This window comes from Anoplopoma fimbria, chromosome 11 (genome assembly GCF_027596085.1).
Source record: "Anoplopoma fimbria isolate UVic2021 breed Golden Eagle Sablefish chromosome 11, Afim_UVic_2022, whole genome shotgun sequence".
Lineage (NCBI taxonomy): Eukaryota > Metazoa > Chordata > Actinopteri > Perciformes > Anoplopomatidae > Anoplopoma > Anoplopoma fimbria.
The window spans coordinates 13,289,677-13,309,820 of NC_072459.1; the positions used below are offsets into that span (position 1 = coordinate 13,289,677).

At 35.9% G+C, this 20,144-nt stretch overlaps 2 protein-coding genes across 3 annotated transcripts; one reads left to right on the forward strand and one right to left on the reverse strand.

The window, feature by feature from the left end:
- Positions 1-1,917: 1,917 nt before the first annotated feature.
- On the reverse strand, positions 1,918-4,780 carry soul5 (heme-binding protein soul5). Its single transcript, XM_054607333.1, has 7 exons — positions 4,767-4,780; positions 3,388-3,447; positions 3,213-3,294; positions 2,993-3,112; positions 2,438-2,578; positions 2,136-2,299; positions 1,918-2,026 (listed from the first exon to the last, which is right to left on the reverse strand). Exons 1-7 carry the CDS (start codon positions 4,778-4,780, stop codon positions 1,939-1,941), a joined length of 669 nt encoding a protein of 222 aa, XP_054463308.1. The 3' UTR covers positions 1,918-1,938.
- A 10,611-nt stretch (positions 4,781-15,391) lies between these two features.
- Positions 15,392-18,465, forward strand: zmp:0000001048 (retinol dehydrogenase 8). 2 transcript variants are annotated; one of them, XM_054608009.1, is made up of 7 exons: positions 15,392-15,721; positions 16,757-16,894; positions 16,998-17,159; positions 17,246-17,425; positions 17,514-17,607; positions 17,744-17,927; positions 18,048-18,465. In XM_054608009.1, exons 2-7 carry the CDS (start codon positions 16,798-16,800, stop codon positions 18,255-18,257), a joined length of 927 nt encoding a protein of 308 aa, XP_054463984.1. In that variant the 5' UTR covers positions 15,392-15,721; positions 16,757-16,797; the 3' UTR covers positions 18,258-18,465. The 2 variants fall into 2 exon arrangements, with proteins under 2 accessions (XP_054463984.1, XP_054463985.1); XM_054608010.1 differs by having other exon boundaries at positions 16,761-16,894.
- Positions 18,466-20,144: the final 1,679 nt, after the last annotated feature.

Below are 20,144 nucleotides of genomic sequence, written 5' to 3' on the forward strand. Positions count from 1 at the left end.
CCTACAATTGGACTTCGATCTGTAGTCTGTGTCATAAAACCTCTCCTGACTGGCACTCCTACTCATTCAGTGGCCAGCCAGCGAGCCTCTATATGGGGGACAGTCTGATATCCACCTGCTTGAACTGTCTTGAAATCACTCCAGTATCATAGAGCCATCCTGGAGCTCAGCTGATAAGATAAGGGCCAACTGAAGAGGGCAGTTAATCACAGTCAAAACTACAGTCATTCAGATTTCACTTCAATTTCTGGATTGTCATTATGTTTCGTGGCATTGCAATTTATGCAGCTTTGTTAGAATGCACGGGTTGTTTACTTAAGTAAAAGTACCAGTGAAACAATGTAAAAATAATCTAATACTTTACGAGTAAAAGTGCTTCATTGAAAATCTTACTTCAGTTAAAGTACCAAGGCATTTACAGCAAAAGTAAAAGTACTCACTGCAGAAAAACAGTCCTCTTTGAATATATATATATATATATATATATATATATATATATGTTATATATAACATTATCAGAATGTAAATAGGGTTGCATCAATTTTTAAGTAGCACAGTTTTAACTTCCTTATATACAGTATACACACACATATGACAAAATAAAGTTCAGTTCAGTTTAGTTACAAATGTGTAGTCTTTTTTTAATTACTTTTCTTGTTTTTTGTAAAACTTTTGATGATTTTTTCTCTTTAGGTTATTTATATGAAACCATCTGAGAGTGAGATCTTTAGAGAGAAAGTCACTTTTTAGTATAACTGGTCACAACTGATAGACATCTGAAACATGAGCAATTGGGCCCCCTAGCTGAATTACTTATTTTAAGTGAGAGGTCACAGACCAAAATCTTTGAAAGCCACTGGTTGAAACTTCATCAGTGTATTTTATTTCATAAGCGGATCAGGTGTTTTTTTTATGTAAAATGCTAACCTGCAAAGGAACTAGTATAGCTGTCATATTAATGTGGTGGAAGTAAAAATGATAGTATTTCCATCCGACATGCATTGGAGTTGAATTATTTGGATGTAGACCCACTACAAGTAACCCAAAACTTTAGTCAATTACAGTACTGAAGTAAATGTATTTAGTAACTTTTTAGTTTAATATCAGCTGTTATCATTTATCTACCTTAATACTGCAATCAAGAAAAGTGAAGTAAACCTTTACGATACTCGGTGTAATACAATATAAGTATTGCTGAAATCTGCGTGTGTGATTAAACTGTTCCTCTTCCCCAGCCAGTGCTTGAGATGATAAGGTGCAGTGGCTGCTTTGATGAAGCTCACAGTGACGTCAAAGCAATAAGGCAGTTCAAGGGTGGATGGTTATGGTTACAAGCACATTAGCTTGTAAATGGATTACAACATTCATCAATAAAATAGTCCTCCTGCTATTTATACCATTCTGGCTTCTGACACCTGACACTGTCTCCCCTCACTCACAGGGTAAATCTTCCAAATATACAACAATCCTTATCATATGTTGATGAAAAGCTTGAACTGTCAGGCAGTATGTGTAATCCATAATGGTATTCTTGAAGTTAGCAGTGTCATCTGGTGGTGGTGTAGAATAATTGTGTTCTAAATCGGAACGAGACTGGATTGTCTTTTGCAGGCGTCATTTTTTGTTAAACCAGCTCCTTTTGACACATTTTAAGAACATTCAAAGACGAGGCCTTTTATTGGTTAAGAACAACCCAAAATGCAGAGCAGCCATTTTATTGAATAGAACAAAGCCAACAAAACAGGACAGTTTAGAATCATCTTCACAAGTACTGCATGGTGTATTCAATTTATTCAAATTCATCAGATTTTTTTTAATCTGTGCTGTTGCTGGGAGGTTATTTATAAGACACATTATGACTTGAGGCAATGTGCAGCTACAACATCTCTTCAAATACCATGTTTACTGTAAGCCGTCATTGCCCATGGCTTTTAATATTCAATCCAATTCCTCGCTGCTGGGACACACCGGCTCATCATCAGCGACGTACCACACCTCATTGTGCCTGTTAAAGATTTTCATTGGACTGCAAAACAAATGCACACACAATGACTTATTGCATAAAATAAAAATGATCAACACATATTGAAGCTGTTCTTTCTGATTATCGTTAAGAAAATGAATCATTTGTTTACCTGTTATATCCAGCAGCGTAGTGGAAGCCTTTTTTGTACTCTGCACCCACTGAATTAAGGGCAGAGGACAGATCGCTCGCATGTTTTTGGTCAAACCAGCTCATCATCCATCCTCCGTAGCTCTTTACATACACGTTCATATCTGGCATCTTGTTGATGTACACCTGCAAATCAGCAAAGTTTCATTATCTGCCAGAGCTGAAGGAAGACTTCACTGAATTAATTCAAACATGGCCTCATTGCATTCCTAAATTAAGGTTGATGTATTTAATTTTTTGCCATGTTTTGTCAAAGAATCTTACCTTATCATCAGTAGGTTTGGGGGGATTTTTCTGATGTTCAAGTGGCAGCAAGAAACTCATTGTGTAGGTCCCCTTTTGCCAGAAATACTTGGTGTCAGAGACTTTCAAAAGAACAGGAGCTGTCATTTTAATATTATTTCCTGTAGGGAAAAATTTAAAAAATACAGTTGTTTAAAAAAAAAGTGAAAAATAGGAAAAGTACAGCAAACAAATTGTTCTGCCTTGAATATTCAATAAAACTGCCCAAACTATTTCTATTCTCTGAGCGCAGCTAAATACAGTAATTATGATGTCAAAAGGGCATTTTGATTTTAGCTGCACAACATATTCAAACAAAGACTGGAAATTCAGCTTTTAAATACTATGCTCCTTGCAAACTGGCTGAGTTACAAAAAGTTTCAAACTTCATACTCATTATGACTGCTATTATTGTTTTCTGTTATATTGCACCACTTTATTGTGTATGCAAATCGTGACTGTTCTGAATGTCTGTGTGTCTCTCTTGAAAAAGAGAGACACTAATAGATTAAATAAAACATATTTAAATAACACTTCATTTTCGTTGGTACCATTGATGTAGTCAAACAGTCGTCTGAATGCTTTCATTGTTGCTATATCCATGGAAAAGTGTGTTTCGTCAGTTGAAACCCATTTGACAGAGTCATAGTGACGGACCTGAGGAACAAGAACAAACATGGTGAAGGCTTTCAGGCTTTTTGAAAGTCTCTTGCAACTCAAATGTGAATAAGTTTCTCTACTGCTCAGACACACTCACTTCGTACTCGTCAGTGTCACAAATCAGATCGAAGAGCAGGCACTGCTCTGTCTCAGTACAGAAACTTAACTGAGATGAGTTTCTGTATAATTAGAAAAGAAAACATGAAAAAAGCCCCAGATGCCAATTGTGTTCAAATGCAACAAGCTACTTAAAGAGGGCTTTCATTTCTTACCCAACTCTGGCATCAGCTGTTAAGACTAACAGGAAGCCAACAAGCCCTGAAAGGCAAATCCTGAAACACACATATAGAGTTTTCACTAAATAATTTTTGTTCACCCCAACAAAAAAAAGGTCAGTTTTCTCACAGCATTTAAGTTTAGGTCATACATTCATACACCAAGAAATGTTCATTCATTGAATATAATCCAAGACATAATGAATCATAAAATTGTACTTACATCGTGGCAGGGTGTTGAGTTCTGTGTTTTGGAAAATTGTATCTTTGCAGTCTGTACCAGAGCAACTATTTATTCCAAGTCTGGTTATGAAAGGAAAACTGGCCACTCCCTGGACACACAACACAAACCAGACATGACCAATGGGAAACGAAGCAGGGAAAGAATTATATATTTATAATGTGAAGAATTATATAACAAACACAGAAACACGTGTCATTTACATATTTAGTAACTTCTGATATCTCTTTAATGTAGATGGTTTTAAAGAGATCTAGTTTGGACTACTCTGTGCCAGGGGGTCGACACAATGTCAGGGACACATAAGTTTAACACAATTTAATACAACAGCACTGCAACAAATACGAAACTTTCAATGCTCAGTTCTGGTTGAGACAGCCAGATAGATGTTGATATATTTTCATTTACTTTTTACAACATCATCAAAAAGGTCAGCTAGAAGTATGTTAAGTTATGTGTTTGTGTGCATGTGGTTGGGTGAATTTGTGCAACATAATTCAGAAGAGACGTTTAGATGAGACACAGGTAATCCTAATCTGGCTGGCTGCTTCGTGATGTAAAATCTCTCTTCATGTTTGAAATCTGATCTCTCTAGTCACTATGGGAAATTATCAAACAGAGAATTCTGGTTATTGACAAATGTCATTTGTTTTTTACCTAAAAAAAGGAATAGGTAAAATACAAAAATAAACTTGTCAGTATTTGTGGATTTATGTGGATTTATTGGATTCCATTACATTTTACAAATGTACCGAATAAAGTGGCCACTTAGCACGTGCCAGATAGAAAAGAGAATTGCCAATCAATGAGCAAAATACTCAAAAGGTCCCCCTTTGTTTTGCTTTTGTCACTTGCAAGTATAATTCCAAGTGATCAGATTTCTCTTCTGTGGTTCCTATATAATCTAATTATCAGTATAAGTGAATAACCAAGTAGAATTCACTCTTTCATAGTCATATAACCAACAAACATTGTTGTATTTAACAAGATAATCTGAGTACAAAACCATATCAGGTGGTCAACATTTTGACAAAACATAATGTTAGGTTGGTGCTCGTGTTTCTCAGAACATAAATGAAAAGGATTTAGTTCCCATATGGTATTACTTACCACTACATTGTAGAAAATGTCCCACCCTAGCTCTGGCATGCAGAACTAACAAGTGGTTCATACAGAAATGATGGACTTATGTGAGAATCATGCCACAAGAGAGGTTCTTGCTTTGTACCTTTTGTAAGCAAATATCACATGATACCGTTTTTTGTAGCAAGGGAACACCAAATCTGTGGAGACGGTTCCAATTTCAAAAAAATGCATTCAACTACGAAACATGAGGTCCAATTACACCTATACAGACGAGAGAGCTTTAGTGAACAATCAGCCTACGCAGGAAAAAAACCCGTTTACATTGAAATAAAACTGGATACTGAAATGTGTTGATTTAGTTAAAACTTGTGATTGTTAATGCATTATTTGAATTATAAGCCTGAGTATACATTTTATCTTGAATAATCACAATAACTGAAAGAAGGTATAAAAAAAGAAATTCCAATAATGCTAAAAAAAGAGGAAAATTGTAAAATAAAAAAATTAAATGCTTTTTTGTTACATATTCATATCAATGTTTTTTTTTTTTAATTAATATTCCATCCCCTTAGTCAAGATAAATCCTTAAAGAGTCCTTAAATATCTGTGCTTTGCCTCTTATAAAAGCATTATTGAACCTGATGATTGTTTTAAGTGGTGTAATTGAACAAGTATGGAGAATATGACCTATTTTTAATGACATTTTAATGGCAAACTATAATATGACTTTTGTGAATTACTTTTCTGTCATACTATTCTTTGATATTTCTTACTTACACATTGTACTCCTACTTTTCTATGTCATAAAATACTATGATTCTTTGATGACAATTTAATGGTATACTTTATTATGACTTTTTATGTCATTTTTACATAAAACTATAGTAGGAATTTTTGGATCCCTATTTTGTCATACTATGCGTTTGATATTTTTGAATGACGCACACTACTGTGAATTTTCCATGCCATAAAAAATTATGACATTGTGACGGCAAACTATATTAAACCTTTTATAGATTTTTTATGGCATACTACACTCTGACATTTTATGACATTCTGTACTACGAATTTCTTATGGCATACTCTGCCATCATTTTATTTTTTTACAAAACCATGACTTTTTATGGCATAACATGTTCTTTGACATTTTTGTAGCATACTATACAGTAATATATATTCATGAAATATTCATGAAATACTGTAATATTACTTTTTATGGTATAATATTTATGGTATGATATACAATTATTTTTAAGACATTTAATGGCTGACTATATTTTGGCTTTTTATGATACTTATGACATACTATACAATGACTTTTTAAGATTTTAACATTGACCGTATAATGTTTTACTGACTTTACATAAAAACCCCACTTTCTACCGCGACTTGGACCATTCCACATCAACCCTAGCATATATTAGATAGATAGATATTCCTTAATTGATTCCCATGGGGGAAAACCGGGTGTTGCAACAGCTCAAGTACAGAGTAAACAGATTAAGATAATAATTAAAATTAAAATTAAAATTAAAATTAAAATTAAAATTAAAATTAAAATTAAATAGAACTATAAGACAGCAATATACAGTATATCTACATGTGTGCAATGTGTGCAGGGAGTAGACATAGTGTTATTGTGAGGGGGGGGGGCTGGTCAGCACGATGACAGACTGTGGTCTCCGCTGTTGTTATACAGTCTGATGGCAGTGGGCACAAATGAGCGTCTGAAGCTCTCCGTCCTGCTCTTTGGTGGAATGAGCCGATGACTGAATGAGCTGCCCAGCTGCCACAGTTCCTCATGGAGAGGGTGAGAGATTTAAGTAGAAAAAACATATTCTTGCCATAGTTCATGTCTAAAATACAGCAGTTACCGGTGCAACACAAGGCAGTTATCAACAGTTATCAAATGTATGATAGCACTGGAGATCACGAGGCACAACAGTGTAGTCGTGTGACTTGCTCACCTAATATTCTTAAATATGGGTGCAATTTGTTCAGTATTCATTATTTGTCGTGAATAGATTATTATTTGCTCAAGGTTGTTTCTGAGTGACTGTGTTCATTTATAACTATTTCATGGACAGTTTATCATGATTTTCCCATCACTATCATGTATCAGGGTTTCGCCAACAAAGAGCATCATAAGCAAGGTATTTTGACATTTAGCCGTCCTCTTTTACAACGTGTTGAGGTGGAGAAACTAATACATTTCTTCCTGCAATATTCTTATAACTGCTCTTACCATTACCAGCAAGTCTGCCTTATCAACCAGTTATTGTCTGGTCTAACTCTTTGACCCTCTTTCGTTGGCGTCATGCTATGATTCAGAGAATAACTTTAGTCGGTGAGTGGTGACATAACCCCACAGGATCAGCCCCTGCTGAGGTATCTTTGGAAGGACATGGTCAGAGAACAAAGCCCAGACATTTATGAATGGTGTGTACTGGCTTTTGTATCAACGTGTAGCCCCTGCTGTGCCAGTGAGGCTCGCCAGTTTCGTGTACAGGGAGAAAGGGGAAGGACAAAAGGAAGTAGTGAACTCAGGACGTTTTCATATTTGCACCGTGGCTGAATATATAGTTTGGTTGCCTCTCTGTGCTGTGCGTCTGTGGACGACTAGGTTGGCTAGAGAGTCTTTGTGTTAGAGGAACGTTTTGGATGCTACTTCGCATTAGAACTAATGGTATTCAGTTCGTGGTGTTTTGGTAGCTGGTAATTATGGTAATTCAAGTTCTGTGTGTTCATCACTCGTTATGCATCTCCATGCACGAACTGGCCCTCCCAAGAAACCTTGCTTTAAAATCTTACTATATTATAACTTTTTTGACATGCTATAAATTACTTTTTTTCGACATACTATACCAAGACTTTTTTCAATGTTTTTACAACATACTAAACAATTGCTTTTTGCTGCTATGCTATGACTTTCTTTGAATTCCAATACTATGACTTTTTTGATATACTATACTATACACCACTATACCGTGACTTTTCTTTACTTTTTTAAAGATACTATCGTATGACTTTTTCACCCTTTTTCGACTTACTATACTATGACTTTGTTTCAACTTTTCTCGACATAAAAAAAAGTGATGGTAAATTATGTCAAAAAAAATGTTTAGATTTTTGACATACTTTACTATCACTTTTTTTCGACATACTATACTATTTCTTTTTCACAACTTTTTACAACATACTATACTATGACTTATTTCGACATACTATACTATTACTTTTTATGACTTTTTACAACATACTATTCTATTACTTTTTTTATGACTTTTTATGACATACTATGACTCTTTTATGATTTTTTTCGACATACTATACTATTTCTTTTTCACAACTTTTTGACATACTTACTATCCGACATACTATACTATGACTTTTTATGACTTTTTACAACATACTATTCTATTACTTTTTTTTATGACTTTTTATGACATACTATGACTCTTTTATGATTTTTTACGACATACTATACTGACTTTTTATGACTTATCCGACACACTATACTATGACTTTTTTCGACATACCATACTATGCCTTTTTATGACTTTTTTCGACATACTATACGAAGACTTTTTTATGAATTTTTACGACATAGTATACTAAGACTTTTTTCGATATACTATCCTATGAGTTATTTCTGACTTTTTTCGACATACTATACTATGACTTTTTATGACTTTTTCCGACATACTATACTATGACTTTTTATGACTTTTTCCGATATACTATACTATGACTTTTTATGACTTTTTTCAACATTATATACTGACAAGAAGAGACTGAATAAACTTGTCAGGAAGGCCAGCAGTGTGCTGGGGTGTCCACTGGATACGGTGGAGGTGGTGGGAGACAGGAGGATGATGGCAAAGCTATCATCCCTGATGAACAACACCTCCCACCCCATGCAGGACACCCTGGCAGCTCTGTACAGCTCCTTCAGCCACCGGCTGCTTCACCCCCGGTGTGTGAAGGAGAGGTACCGCAGGTCCTTCCTTCCAGCTGCTGTCAGGCTGCACAACCAACTCTGCTCCCAGCAGACCACATGACACACGACACGTGCAATACAATACACTGTGCAATTACAGCTATAATAGTTTTTTCTGTCTGTAAATATAATATTTCAGTTATTGTTGATTTTCTACTGTTTTTTATTGCTTATTTATAATACTTGTTTTTTATTTCATTTTTATTTTTATCTTGTCTTTCTTTTACTATGTCTCTTGTGTGCACTTTACCCTATGCTGCTGTAAGCCTGCAAATTTCCCCGCTGCGGGACTAATAAAGGATTACTATACAATGCCTTTTTATGACTTTTATTGACATACTGTATTATGACTTTTTCCGACATACTATACTATGACTTTATAATGACTTTTTTCGACATGCTACACTATGACTTTTTATGACTTTTTTATTTTTCGACATGCTATAGTATGACTTTTTTTATGACTTTTTTCAACATGCTATACTATGCCTTTCTTAGGACATTTTTCGCCATGCTATATTATGACTTTTTATGATTTTTTTTCGGCATCCTTCACTGTGACTTTTTTATCAATTTTTTCGACACGCTATACAATTACTTTTTAATAATTTTTTTCGACATACTATACTATGACTTTTTTCAACATGCTATACTATGACTTTTTTTCACTTATTTCAACATTCTATTCGATCCCAGGATACAGACACAAAAGAGGAGACGGAAGACGGAATACAGTTGAAAAATCAGAGAGGGAATTTATTGAAGTAATTGTCCGGATTCCTTGATGCGGCAAGTGTTGCTGGAGTGAACCAGAATTCTTGGTAGAAGAGGGACTGACGCAAATAGGGATTTTCTGTGAGTTACATGGCCGGGTCAAACGGAGGATAAACAGGAGGCTGGGATCCAGAGAACTGGACAAGGAAAACAGAGTCAGAAAACAGCAAAAAAAACAATTCTCCAAAAATGAAGTTCAGTTCGACTGAGCTAAATACCAGGAGAGGTTAACGGAGGATGTGGTCATGAGTGGAAGACTGAACTAGGCTTTTATGCAGCAGAGAGTGTAGATGGCTTAATTGCAGATGTGAAGTTGATGTGCTATATATGAAATGCTATACTATGACTTTTTCATGACTTTTTTTGACATGCTATACTATAACTTTTTTTCATGACTTTTTTCGACATGCTATACTATGACTTTTTCATGACTTTTCGACATCTATACTATGACTTTTTATGACTTTTTCAACATTATATACTGACAAGAAGAGACTGAATAAACTTGTCAGGAATGACAGTGTTGGGGTGTCCACTGGATTATGGAGGTGGTGGGAGACATAATGTATTATGACTTTTTATGACATACTATACTGACTTTTTCACATACTATACTATGACTTTTTATGACCTTTTTGCTGTCATGCTAAACCATGACTCTTCCCAGCAGACCACATGACACAGCATGCAATACAATACACTTTGCAATTACAGCTATAATAGTTTTTTCTGTCTGTAAATATAATTTTCAGTTATTGTTGATTTTCTACTGGAATTGCTTATTTTATGACTTTTTTTTCATTTTTATTTTTACTTGTCTTTCTTTTACTATGTCTCTTGTGTGCACTTTACCCTACTGTAAGCCTGCAAATTTTTCGGGACTAATAAAGGATTACTATACAATGCCTTTTTATGACTTTTATTGACATACTGTATTATGACTTTTTATAACTTTATAATTTTTTGACATGCTACACTATGACTTTTTTTCGGCATCCTTTACTGTGACTTTTTTATGACTTTTTTCGACATGCTATAGTATGACTTTTTTTATGACTTTTTTCAACATGCTATACTATGCCTTTCTTAGGACATTTTTCGCCATGCTATATTATGACTTTTTATGATTTTTTTTCCGCATCCTTACTATGACTTTTTTATGAAATTTTTTCAACATGCTATACTATGACTTTTTAATAATTTTTTTCGACATACTTACTGTGACTTTTTTATGACTTTTTTCAAATGCTATACTATGATTTTTTTTCACTTATTTCAACATTCTATTTGATCCCAGGATACAGACACAAAAGAGGAGATGGAAGACGGAATACAGTTGAAAAATCAGAGAGGGAATTTATTGAAGTAATTGTCCGGATTCCTTGATGCGGCAAGTGTTGCTGGAGTGAACCAGAATTCTTGGTAGAAGAGGGACTGAAGCAAATAGGGATTTTCTGTGAGTTACATGGCCGGGTCAAACAGAGGATAAACAGGAGGCTGGGATCCAGAGAACTGGACAAGGAAAACAGAGTCAGAAAACAGCAAAAAAAAACAATTCTCCAAAAATGAAGTTCAGTTCGACTGAGCTAAATACCAGGAGAGGTTAACGGAGGATGTGGTCATGAGTGGAAGACTGAACTAGGCTTTTATGCAGCAGAGAGTGTAGATGGCTTGATTGCAGATGTGAAGTTGATGTGCTATATATGAAATGCTATACTATGATTTTTTTCATGACTTTTTTTGACATGCTATACTATAACTTTTTTTCATGACTTTTTTCGACATGCTATACTATGACTTTTTCATGACTTTTCGACATCCTATACCATGACTTTTTTCGACATAATATACTATGCCTTTTTATGACTTTTATCGTCATACTGTATTATGACTTTTTCGACATAATGTATTATGACTTTTTATGACATACTATACTGACTTTTTCGACATACTATACTATGACATTTTTCGACATGCTAAACTATGACTTTTTATCAGCATCCTTTACTGTGACTTTTTTATGACTTTTTTCGACATGCTATAGTATGGCTTTTTTTAAACTTTTTTCGACATGCTATACTAGGAATTCATTTTTTATGACTTTTTTCACCATGCTATACTATGCCTTTCTTAGGACATTTTTCGGCATGCTATACTATGACTTTTTATGATTTTTTTTGGCATCCTTTACTGTGACTTTTTATAACTTTTTTCGAAATGCTATATTATGATTTTTTTCATGACTTTTTTCGACATGCTATACTATGACTTTTTCATGACTTTTTTCGCAGACTATACTATTACTTTTTATGACTTTTTTCCAACATACTATATATACTATGACTTTTTCGACATACTGTATTATGACTTTTTCCGACATACTATACTATGACTTTTTTCAACATGCTGTACTATGACTTTTTATGACTTTTTTTCGGCATCCTTTACTGTGACTTTTTTATGACTTTTTTGGAAATGCTTTACTATGATTTTTTTCCCACTTATTTCGACATTCTATTTGATCCCAGGATACAGACACAAAAGAGGAGATGGAAGACGGAATACAGTGACTAAATCAGACAGTGAATTTATTGAAGTAATTGTCCGGATTCCTTGATGCGGCAAGTGTTGCTGGAGTGAACCAGAATTCTTGGTAGAAGAGGGACTGAAGCAAATAGGGATTTTCTGTGAGTTACATGGCCGGGTCAAACAGAGGATAAACAGGAGGCTGGGATCCAGAGAACTAGACAAGGAAAACAGAGTCAGAAAACAGCAAAAAAAAACAATACTCAAAAAGTTCAGTTCAGTTCAGTTCGACTGAGCTAAATACCAGGAGAGGTTAACGGAGGATGTGGTCATGAGTGGAAGACTAAACTAGGCTTTTGTGCAGCAGAGAGTGTAGATGGCTTAATTGCAGATGTGAAGTTGATGTGCAGGCTTGAATGGAAGCAGCGTACCAGGAAACGCCGCCCAGCTTCTAACAACACAAACAGGAACATCCAGACATAAGGTAGAACATAAAGGAAACAATTCCATGACTTTCTTTCGACAAACTATTCTATTCTATTTTTTTAATATTCTATGCTATGACCTTTTACAACATACAATGCTTTGACTTTTTATCACTTTTTTCAACATAGTTATACCATGATTTGTTTCTACATAGTATACAGTACGTTTTATTACTGTTTGTGACTTTTTCCAACAAACTATACGTTTGACATTTTTATGACTTTATTCGACATACTACACCCTAACTATTTTCATTAACTTTTTTTGACATCCTATATTGAGACTTTTTTGTATTACTTTTTAGTCCTACCATACTATGACAAATTTTTTTATATATTTTGACTTTTTTGGACATGCTAAGCTATGACTTTTTGGGAGTTTATATTCTATGACTTTTTTATGAATTTTCTCGACAAACTATATTATGACATTTTTTAGACATACTATGCAATTACTTTTTTATGACTTTTATCAACATACTATACTATGACTTTTTCGACATACTAAACTATGACTTTTTTTTGGCACACTATACTATGACTATTTTTGGCACACTATACTATGACTATTTTTAGGATTTTATTCAACAAACTATACAATGAAGTTTTTTGAGACACTATTCTGACTTTTTTATGACTTTTTCTTGACATACTGTTATGAATAGATATTACTTTTTTTACAGACCGTACTATAACTTTTTTTATTAATTATTTATTTTAAAATACCATAGTATGACTTTTTTCGACATACTTTACTGTGACTTTTTTGACAAACTATACAATTACTTTATTTTTAACATACTCTACTTTGACTTTTTATGACTTTATTTCAATATAGTGTACAATACATTTTTTATGACTTTTTTAACATATATGAATTGTTTTAGCTTACTATACAATGACTATTTATGAAGTTTTCCACAAACTATACTACATCCTTTTTGTCTTACTTTTGACAACATTATGGTATACTAGTACTTTTTCCCCTTTCCTTACGGAATACTACATTTTAGTGACACACTATATGCTATGACTTTTTTATGGCATCCTAAATTATAATATACAACACTTTTACAGCATACTGTACAATTATTTTTTTGTTTGCTGTTGGTTCAAAAGAGTGGTCCTGCTATTGTTTGTTTTACTTTAATAGATTTTACCGGAAATAGCAGCATGGTACTAGGTCCTTATCTAAAATCCTCAGTGACCACTGACCTCAAGTGGTCATAGTGAGAAACTGCAGCACCAAATATAATTTGGCATCAAATAGGTATAATCCTGAATGATATTAATATCATCATATTGACTTATTACCAACACCATTCTTATCAATTATTGTGTTAATAGATCCTTGATTCAATAACTTCTGATTAGACTTGTAATTGCATAACCATGAACTGTGAAAGTATTAGCATTTATTACCTCACATGCTGATTTGGATGGGACTGGAATTCCGAAATTTAATTTTTCACATACAACTCACTGTGATTATACCTGTTGCCGCTTTGAGTGACAGTGAAGGGCCTCCATAGACACTAAGCTTGCAATGATGGGCAGCTAAAAATTCCAGGATAAATAAATCCGATTGGAGCCAACATAATCTTTGAATAAATACCAAAGTGGCTTCTCATTTTGCACCAGCATTCAGTGATCATACAGGGGAATAAAGATATTAAATATATTAAAAAGAAACTATATAGTAATGACATTTGATTTGATGTTTGATGTAACGCAGCTGGAAGATTGGTTGCAATTTGAGCAAACAATGCTATGTGTAGGTTTTTTTTATTGACTGCACTGATTGTATAAATAAATCCTTGATTCAATAACTTCTGGGGTGTCTTGAAACTTTGGTTGACCCGATTGTGTTTAAAATCACGAGTGCTCACTGCCCTCCAGTGGCCACAGTCAAGGACTGCAATACTACATTATCAAACATCAAATTACATCATGTAATGTATAAAAATATATGTAGCTATTTTTGTAATTAGCTCCTTTCATACGATGGCGGTGGATTGAATATATTACCAGAAATATTTTTTGTAAATGTTAGTATTTTGTCCATTGATGCAAGATTGAGTTGATATTTGACAAGATTGTGAGTGTACTTTACTCCCATCTTGTGGTCACAGTGAAGAACTGCAACACATTCAATTCATCGAGCTACGTACATTGCTTATAGGATACTCCGGTAAATACTTGTGTCCAAATGAAAACCATCCAATTCTAGTATTAATACAAATATTAAAACTTTAAGCACTAATGTTAATCATATATGTATTACTGTATATTACTTTGTCATCAAACCCCCATGAACACGTATGGTGAGCAGGGATAGATGATGGAAGAATGAAATAAGAAATTATAAAACTATTTATTGCAAAAAGGAGTTACACATTGCTATAAATTTACAGAACGGACATATTTTGTTGTAATACTACTTCTACTACTAATATTTATAATAATTATAATATCTTAAAGTTTTCTGAGAGAGAGAGAGAGGCATATAACCTATAGGACACGGGAGTAACATTTAAAATGTAACCCATACCATAACACAGTAATGTGAGTGGCCCATAATATGGAAAACAAGCGTTTTACGTGATGGTGATCCATCCATCCATCCATCTTCCATAACCTGCTTATCCAGTTAAGGGTCGCGGGGGTGCTGGAGCCGATCCCAGCTGTCAATGGGCAAAGGCAGGGTACACCCTGGACAGGTCGCCAGCCTATCACAGGGCTGACAAACATCATTTACGCTCACATTCACACCTACGGGCAATTTCAGAGTCATCAATTAACCTAACCTGCATGCCTTTGGACTGTGGGAGGAAGCCGGAGAACCCGGAGAGAACCCACGCTGACACGGGGAGAACATGCAAACTCCACACAGAAGGTTGTCCAGCCCGGGAATTGAACCCGGGCCCCTCTTGCTGTGAGGCGACAGTGCTAACCACTACACCACCGTGCAGCCCCGTGGTGGTGATGTTATGCAGTTTTCACGGGAGTCACCTGAAGAACTACAACTCCCACATACTGACTCGCCCTGTGCGACCCATTTAGGTAATCGCCAGGCTTATGCAGCCGCCCGTCCTGCTCTGTCGTATCACTCCTCTTAAACTTGCAGTAACGTTACGGCATCGACCCGCTGGTTTAGAAGGAATACGGCGTTTATCTCCCGACGCTGCCGCTGTGGAGGACGCGCTCCAGGCTCTACAGGTTGGTAGAACACCTACAAGCGGAAACAGGCCTCCGACTCTCCAACTTTGATGAGGTTCACTCAGTTTAAAAAAAAAAAAAAAAATCTGCAATACTCACAGTCTATAGAGACGTTTTGTAGGCTATATTTTATCCCCTGTAATGTGGATGACGTGCAATGGTGGATTGTAACTAAGGACATAAGCTTATACAAGTACTGAGGGGCTTTTAATGATTCTTATTCCAAATGTAACTATGATTTTCCAGCTTTTAATGCCTTAAGACTTGTTTTTGCATTAGCCAATAACTGAGAAGCATCCATGTAAATATGTTAAAATATTAGCATTCATTACATCAAACAATGATTGGGATGGGACTGGATTTTCAAAATTGTTATTATTTTTATTATTATTATTAACTGTTACAGCTTTGAGTGAGAATGAAGGGCCTCTATACACTAAGCTTACAATTGTAGGCAGCTTAAAATTCCAGGATATATAAATCAGATTCGAGCCGATATAATCTTTGAACAAATACCAAAGTGGCTTTATGTGTGGTCAATTTCAAGATCAACATCAGGTTTAAACATTTGGATTTTTAATCAGCAAACGGGGGAGCAAAGGCATCTGAGTAGACTTATTCTTTTGCAGCAGCATTCAGTGATCATACAGGGGAATAACTAATAAATAATAAAAAAAAATAACTATACAGTAATACCATTAGATCATAATCTAACGCAGCTGCAAGATTTGTTACAATTTAAGCAAACAATGCTATGTGTTGTTTATTTATGCCTGGACTGTTTTTGTAACTGTGCTTTTTTTTTTAAATTATCTTGCAAATGTTCTGGGTATTTGAAAATAGCATTCAAGGCAAAGAAATAAATTAATTATTTAAATAGATATACACATGGCATATAAGGGAAGAAAGGGGTCGAAGTTGTTGTAAGTGAATTACAACACTGAATCACAAGAAAACATCTGTATTGTACAGAATGGTGATGATGACATAATATTGGGAGGATTTTCCTTTAAATACATTTCCCTGACTGGGCAGCCAGGATCCTCCTTAGCTTTGAAGTCAGAGGTCAAAGGGCTATGGGAACCAGGAGGGTGCTGGTGACTGGGTGCTCCTCTGGAATCGGCTTGGCTGTGGCTGCGAGACTGGCCAAGGATGAGCTCAGACGGTTTAAAGGTCAGCCATTCACTCTCCTCAACAACAACAACAACTAAAAAGTGGATGATAGATATAACTACAGCTACTTACTACCTGTGTATTCGTTGTTTATCTGAGACAGTGGTTGCCACAATGAGGGATCTTGGGAAACGGGGGCCCTTGGAGAAAGCAGCGGGTGACTCCTTAAACAAAACCCTGGAAATCAAACAGTTGGATGCCTGTTGTGAAACCTCCATCAGAGAGTGTGTCAACAGCCTGCCGGACCGACGGGTGGATGTTCTAGGTATGTAACCTCTCGTTCTTTTTTTTAAAGTGAATTAAAGTTCTCTCCACAAGCATATAATGACATAGAATACTCTGCTGTTATAGTGAACAACGCTGGTGTCGGCATGATCGGACCACTGGAGTGCCAGAGTATCGATGCCATGAAGGAGGTTTTTGACACAAACTTCTTTGGCCTGGCTCGGCTGGTGAGAGAGCTGCTGCCCGACATGAAGCGGAGGCAGAGCGGCCATATTGTGGTGATGAGCAGTGTCATGGGAATACAGGGTGCGTTCGTTAGTGTCAGTGAAATTACAGAAGAAGCTAACAATTAAAAGAGAGTTACAGTAACAGGTTTCCTTATGTTTCGACACAGGGCTTCTGTTCAATGACGTCTACTCGGCCTCCAAATTCGCTGTGGAAGGATTTTGTGAAAGTCTGGCAGTGCAAGCAATGAAGTTTAACATCAAGTGATAACATGTCCTGAATAATGTTTAGCCACTTTATGCAGTCACACAACAACTAAAGTAATGTTTTTTTTCAAACTTGTTGACTGTAATGCACCAGTGGTCCAATATGTGTCTTTTGTTCTATCTCTGTCACAAGGACGACTCTGGTGGAACCTGGCCCCGTGGTGACAGAGTTTGAAAGGAAAGTGTATGAGGACGCTGAGAAGATGGATCTATCAGGGACGGACGAGGAGACCGCCAAAATCTTCCGGGAAGTTTACCTTCCGTACTCTGTAAAGATCTTCGCCTCATTAGGCCAGACACCAGAGGAAGTTGCTGAGGCAAGTGATGACAACTTCCTTTTTAGTTTAAAGGGTCACTAACAATAATTGGTTTTGCCTGGGGAAATGCAAAACAAACAAACCCCCTCCAGTGTTGTAATATTTTTGTTTGTATTCTAGCAAACTGTTAAAGTGATCACAGCCAAGGAGCCTCCTCTGCGCCACCAGACCAACCGCCTCTACATGCCCCTGACAGCACTGAAGCACGCAGACCCGACTGGTCGACTGCCTCTGGACACCTTCTATAAGATGATCTTTAAACACGACCGTTTGTTCGAAGCTACTCTCGGTGTGCTGCGCGTGCTGCAGAGGAAGCCAGGGAAGAAATAAAGATTTTACTGTCAGCTTCTATAGACAGTGATTGACTGTGGTAGCTAAAATTTGTTGTGACAGTTTTTTAAGTATAACCTCCAACTGTAATGTGACAGAAGTTTACGTCATGGCACGAGCCGCATGATTTTGTCTGTAAACTGTACAGTTACTCTAAAAATAATGTGAATTACTCATGTACTGTTAATATGCTCATCATATTTATGGACTTCTTTCTTGTTATAGATTTTTTATTTTTTTTTACTTTCTTTTTGTTTATAGAGGCAAAAACTGTATAATAACAGCAATGTGAAATGTAGTCACTCGTCCATTTTTGTCTTCTCATTAAGCGGCTGTACTGCCGTAATGATTCTAACAATGAAGAATTGGTGAAATGTTATTACCAAAGTAAAAAAATGGGGGATATGTTTCTCATCAGTCTACAATACATCAGACAGAGTAGGCTCTCCATACAATCCTGGGTAGAAGACAACAGCACGCTGCATCGCCTCATCGCCAAGGCCGAGCTCCCTTTTGGGAGAAAGAAACACGCTGTCACATTAGGGGAGAAACAGGAATATTCAGACAAGCTATTGAGTAGCTATGTGAATATTCACTATCAGTGTCGTAAATAGCACACTGATGTTGGTAACTGCAGTACAGTCATACAGTATGGCAGCATCACACAGTCATCTCCATATATATATATATATATATCAGCCTATAGATCCTTTAACAGATGGTTATAAAAAGGTTGGTTATAAATAATTATATATAGATGTCTGCACAAGCAATATCCTGCCACTATGTTTGGGGGGGATTGAAAGGGCATGACGGCAATCAACTTTCATTTATTAAGGTATTGCGAACACTCAGGCTTAGGCAAGGTCGCAAAATAAATATTAGAGATGTATAAAACAAGCTTTTGTTTACAAAAGATAAATCAATGTAAACTTGTGTAAATTGCAATCCAAACAAACTTCAAATTGCATTGACATCTATAATATCGATGGCTTGCATCCCCAAAAAGGACTAAACATTTTTTTAAACTTCCAGTATAAACCCTTTAACAGTTTATAAACACAGAATTTGTGTGCAATAGCTTGCCCAGCTACACAAGGGCATTAACCACCAAAGAACGTGAATGCAACACAAACTAGTTTAGATGTCCAGATCGGTGTGTACACACATTGCATTACTCACAACACAAGGAGCCTACAGGGGCAAATACAGTATCAACATTGTGCGAACCAATTTTTCAATTCTTCTTGAAGCTTCATCCCACCATCACTAGTTGAAAGTAGCCAAGTGAAAAATCCAAAAGCAACATTTATACAACATTACCTTCAGAGTTGCTTTTTCCCCCCAGCCATTAAACCCTGTAAAGGGGCCCATGTGCCGGACGGATCTATTACATGTTTAGTATCGCTGGAAACTAGAAATTCCGAGTTTTCCAAATCACATAACGCACCATGACTCGAAACACACTATTAACATCCACTATTAGCGGGGGAACTCTGTGTAATTACAAATGGAAATTTGTAATTAAGCCAAAATATTAATCGAGGCATTAGTTATTGATGCAAAAAAAAAAAAAAAAGAAGCCAAATTGTAGTGACTTACGGTTCAACAGTTTAGCTTGTGCCGACAGGAAGTCAGAGTGAGCCTTCAGCAGGAGTCTGCAGACATATCATTAGTCAAGTTAGGCTGACATGCACTGTCGGGAGCAACATCCATGCTTTGGCTGTTCTTGGCCACCCGGTGGCTGTATTGAAGCACTTACCCAAACGAGCTCTTCAGTCATATATACGCATTGTCATCAATATTCATGGTGTTTATTAATACTGCAATGTTTTGGGGAGATTTATTTTAGTTGCAACATGGCTATATATGCATATAAATAGGGGT

What these genes read in the sequence shown, in the direction of transcription:
- soul5 (XM_054607333.1), bottom strand. An exon ending in CCAAACCTACTGATGATAAG is followed by an intron (nt 2,300 to 2,437) that starts GTAAGATTCTTT and finishes GCTGATTTGCAG; the next exon opens with GTGTACATCAACAAGATGCC. An exon ending in TACGCTGCTGGATATAACAG is followed by an intron (nt 2,027 to 2,135) that starts GTAAACAAATGA and finishes TTTGTTTTGCAG; the next exon opens with TCCAATGAAAATCTTTAACA.
- zmp:0000001048 (XM_054608009.1), top strand. Translation starts at nt 16,798, where the DNA reads ATGGGAACCAGGAGGGTGCTGGTGACTGGGTGCTCCTCTGGAATCGGC. An exon ending in CCGACGGGTGGATGTTCTAG is followed by an intron (nt 17,160 to 17,245) that starts GTATGTAACCTC and finishes CTGCTGTTATAG; the next exon opens with TGAACAACGCTGGTGTCGGC. An exon ending in CACCAGAGGAAGTTGCTGAG is followed by an intron (nt 17,928 to 18,047) that starts GCAAGTGATGAC and finishes TTTGTATTCTAG; the next exon opens with CAAACTGTTAAAGTGATCAC.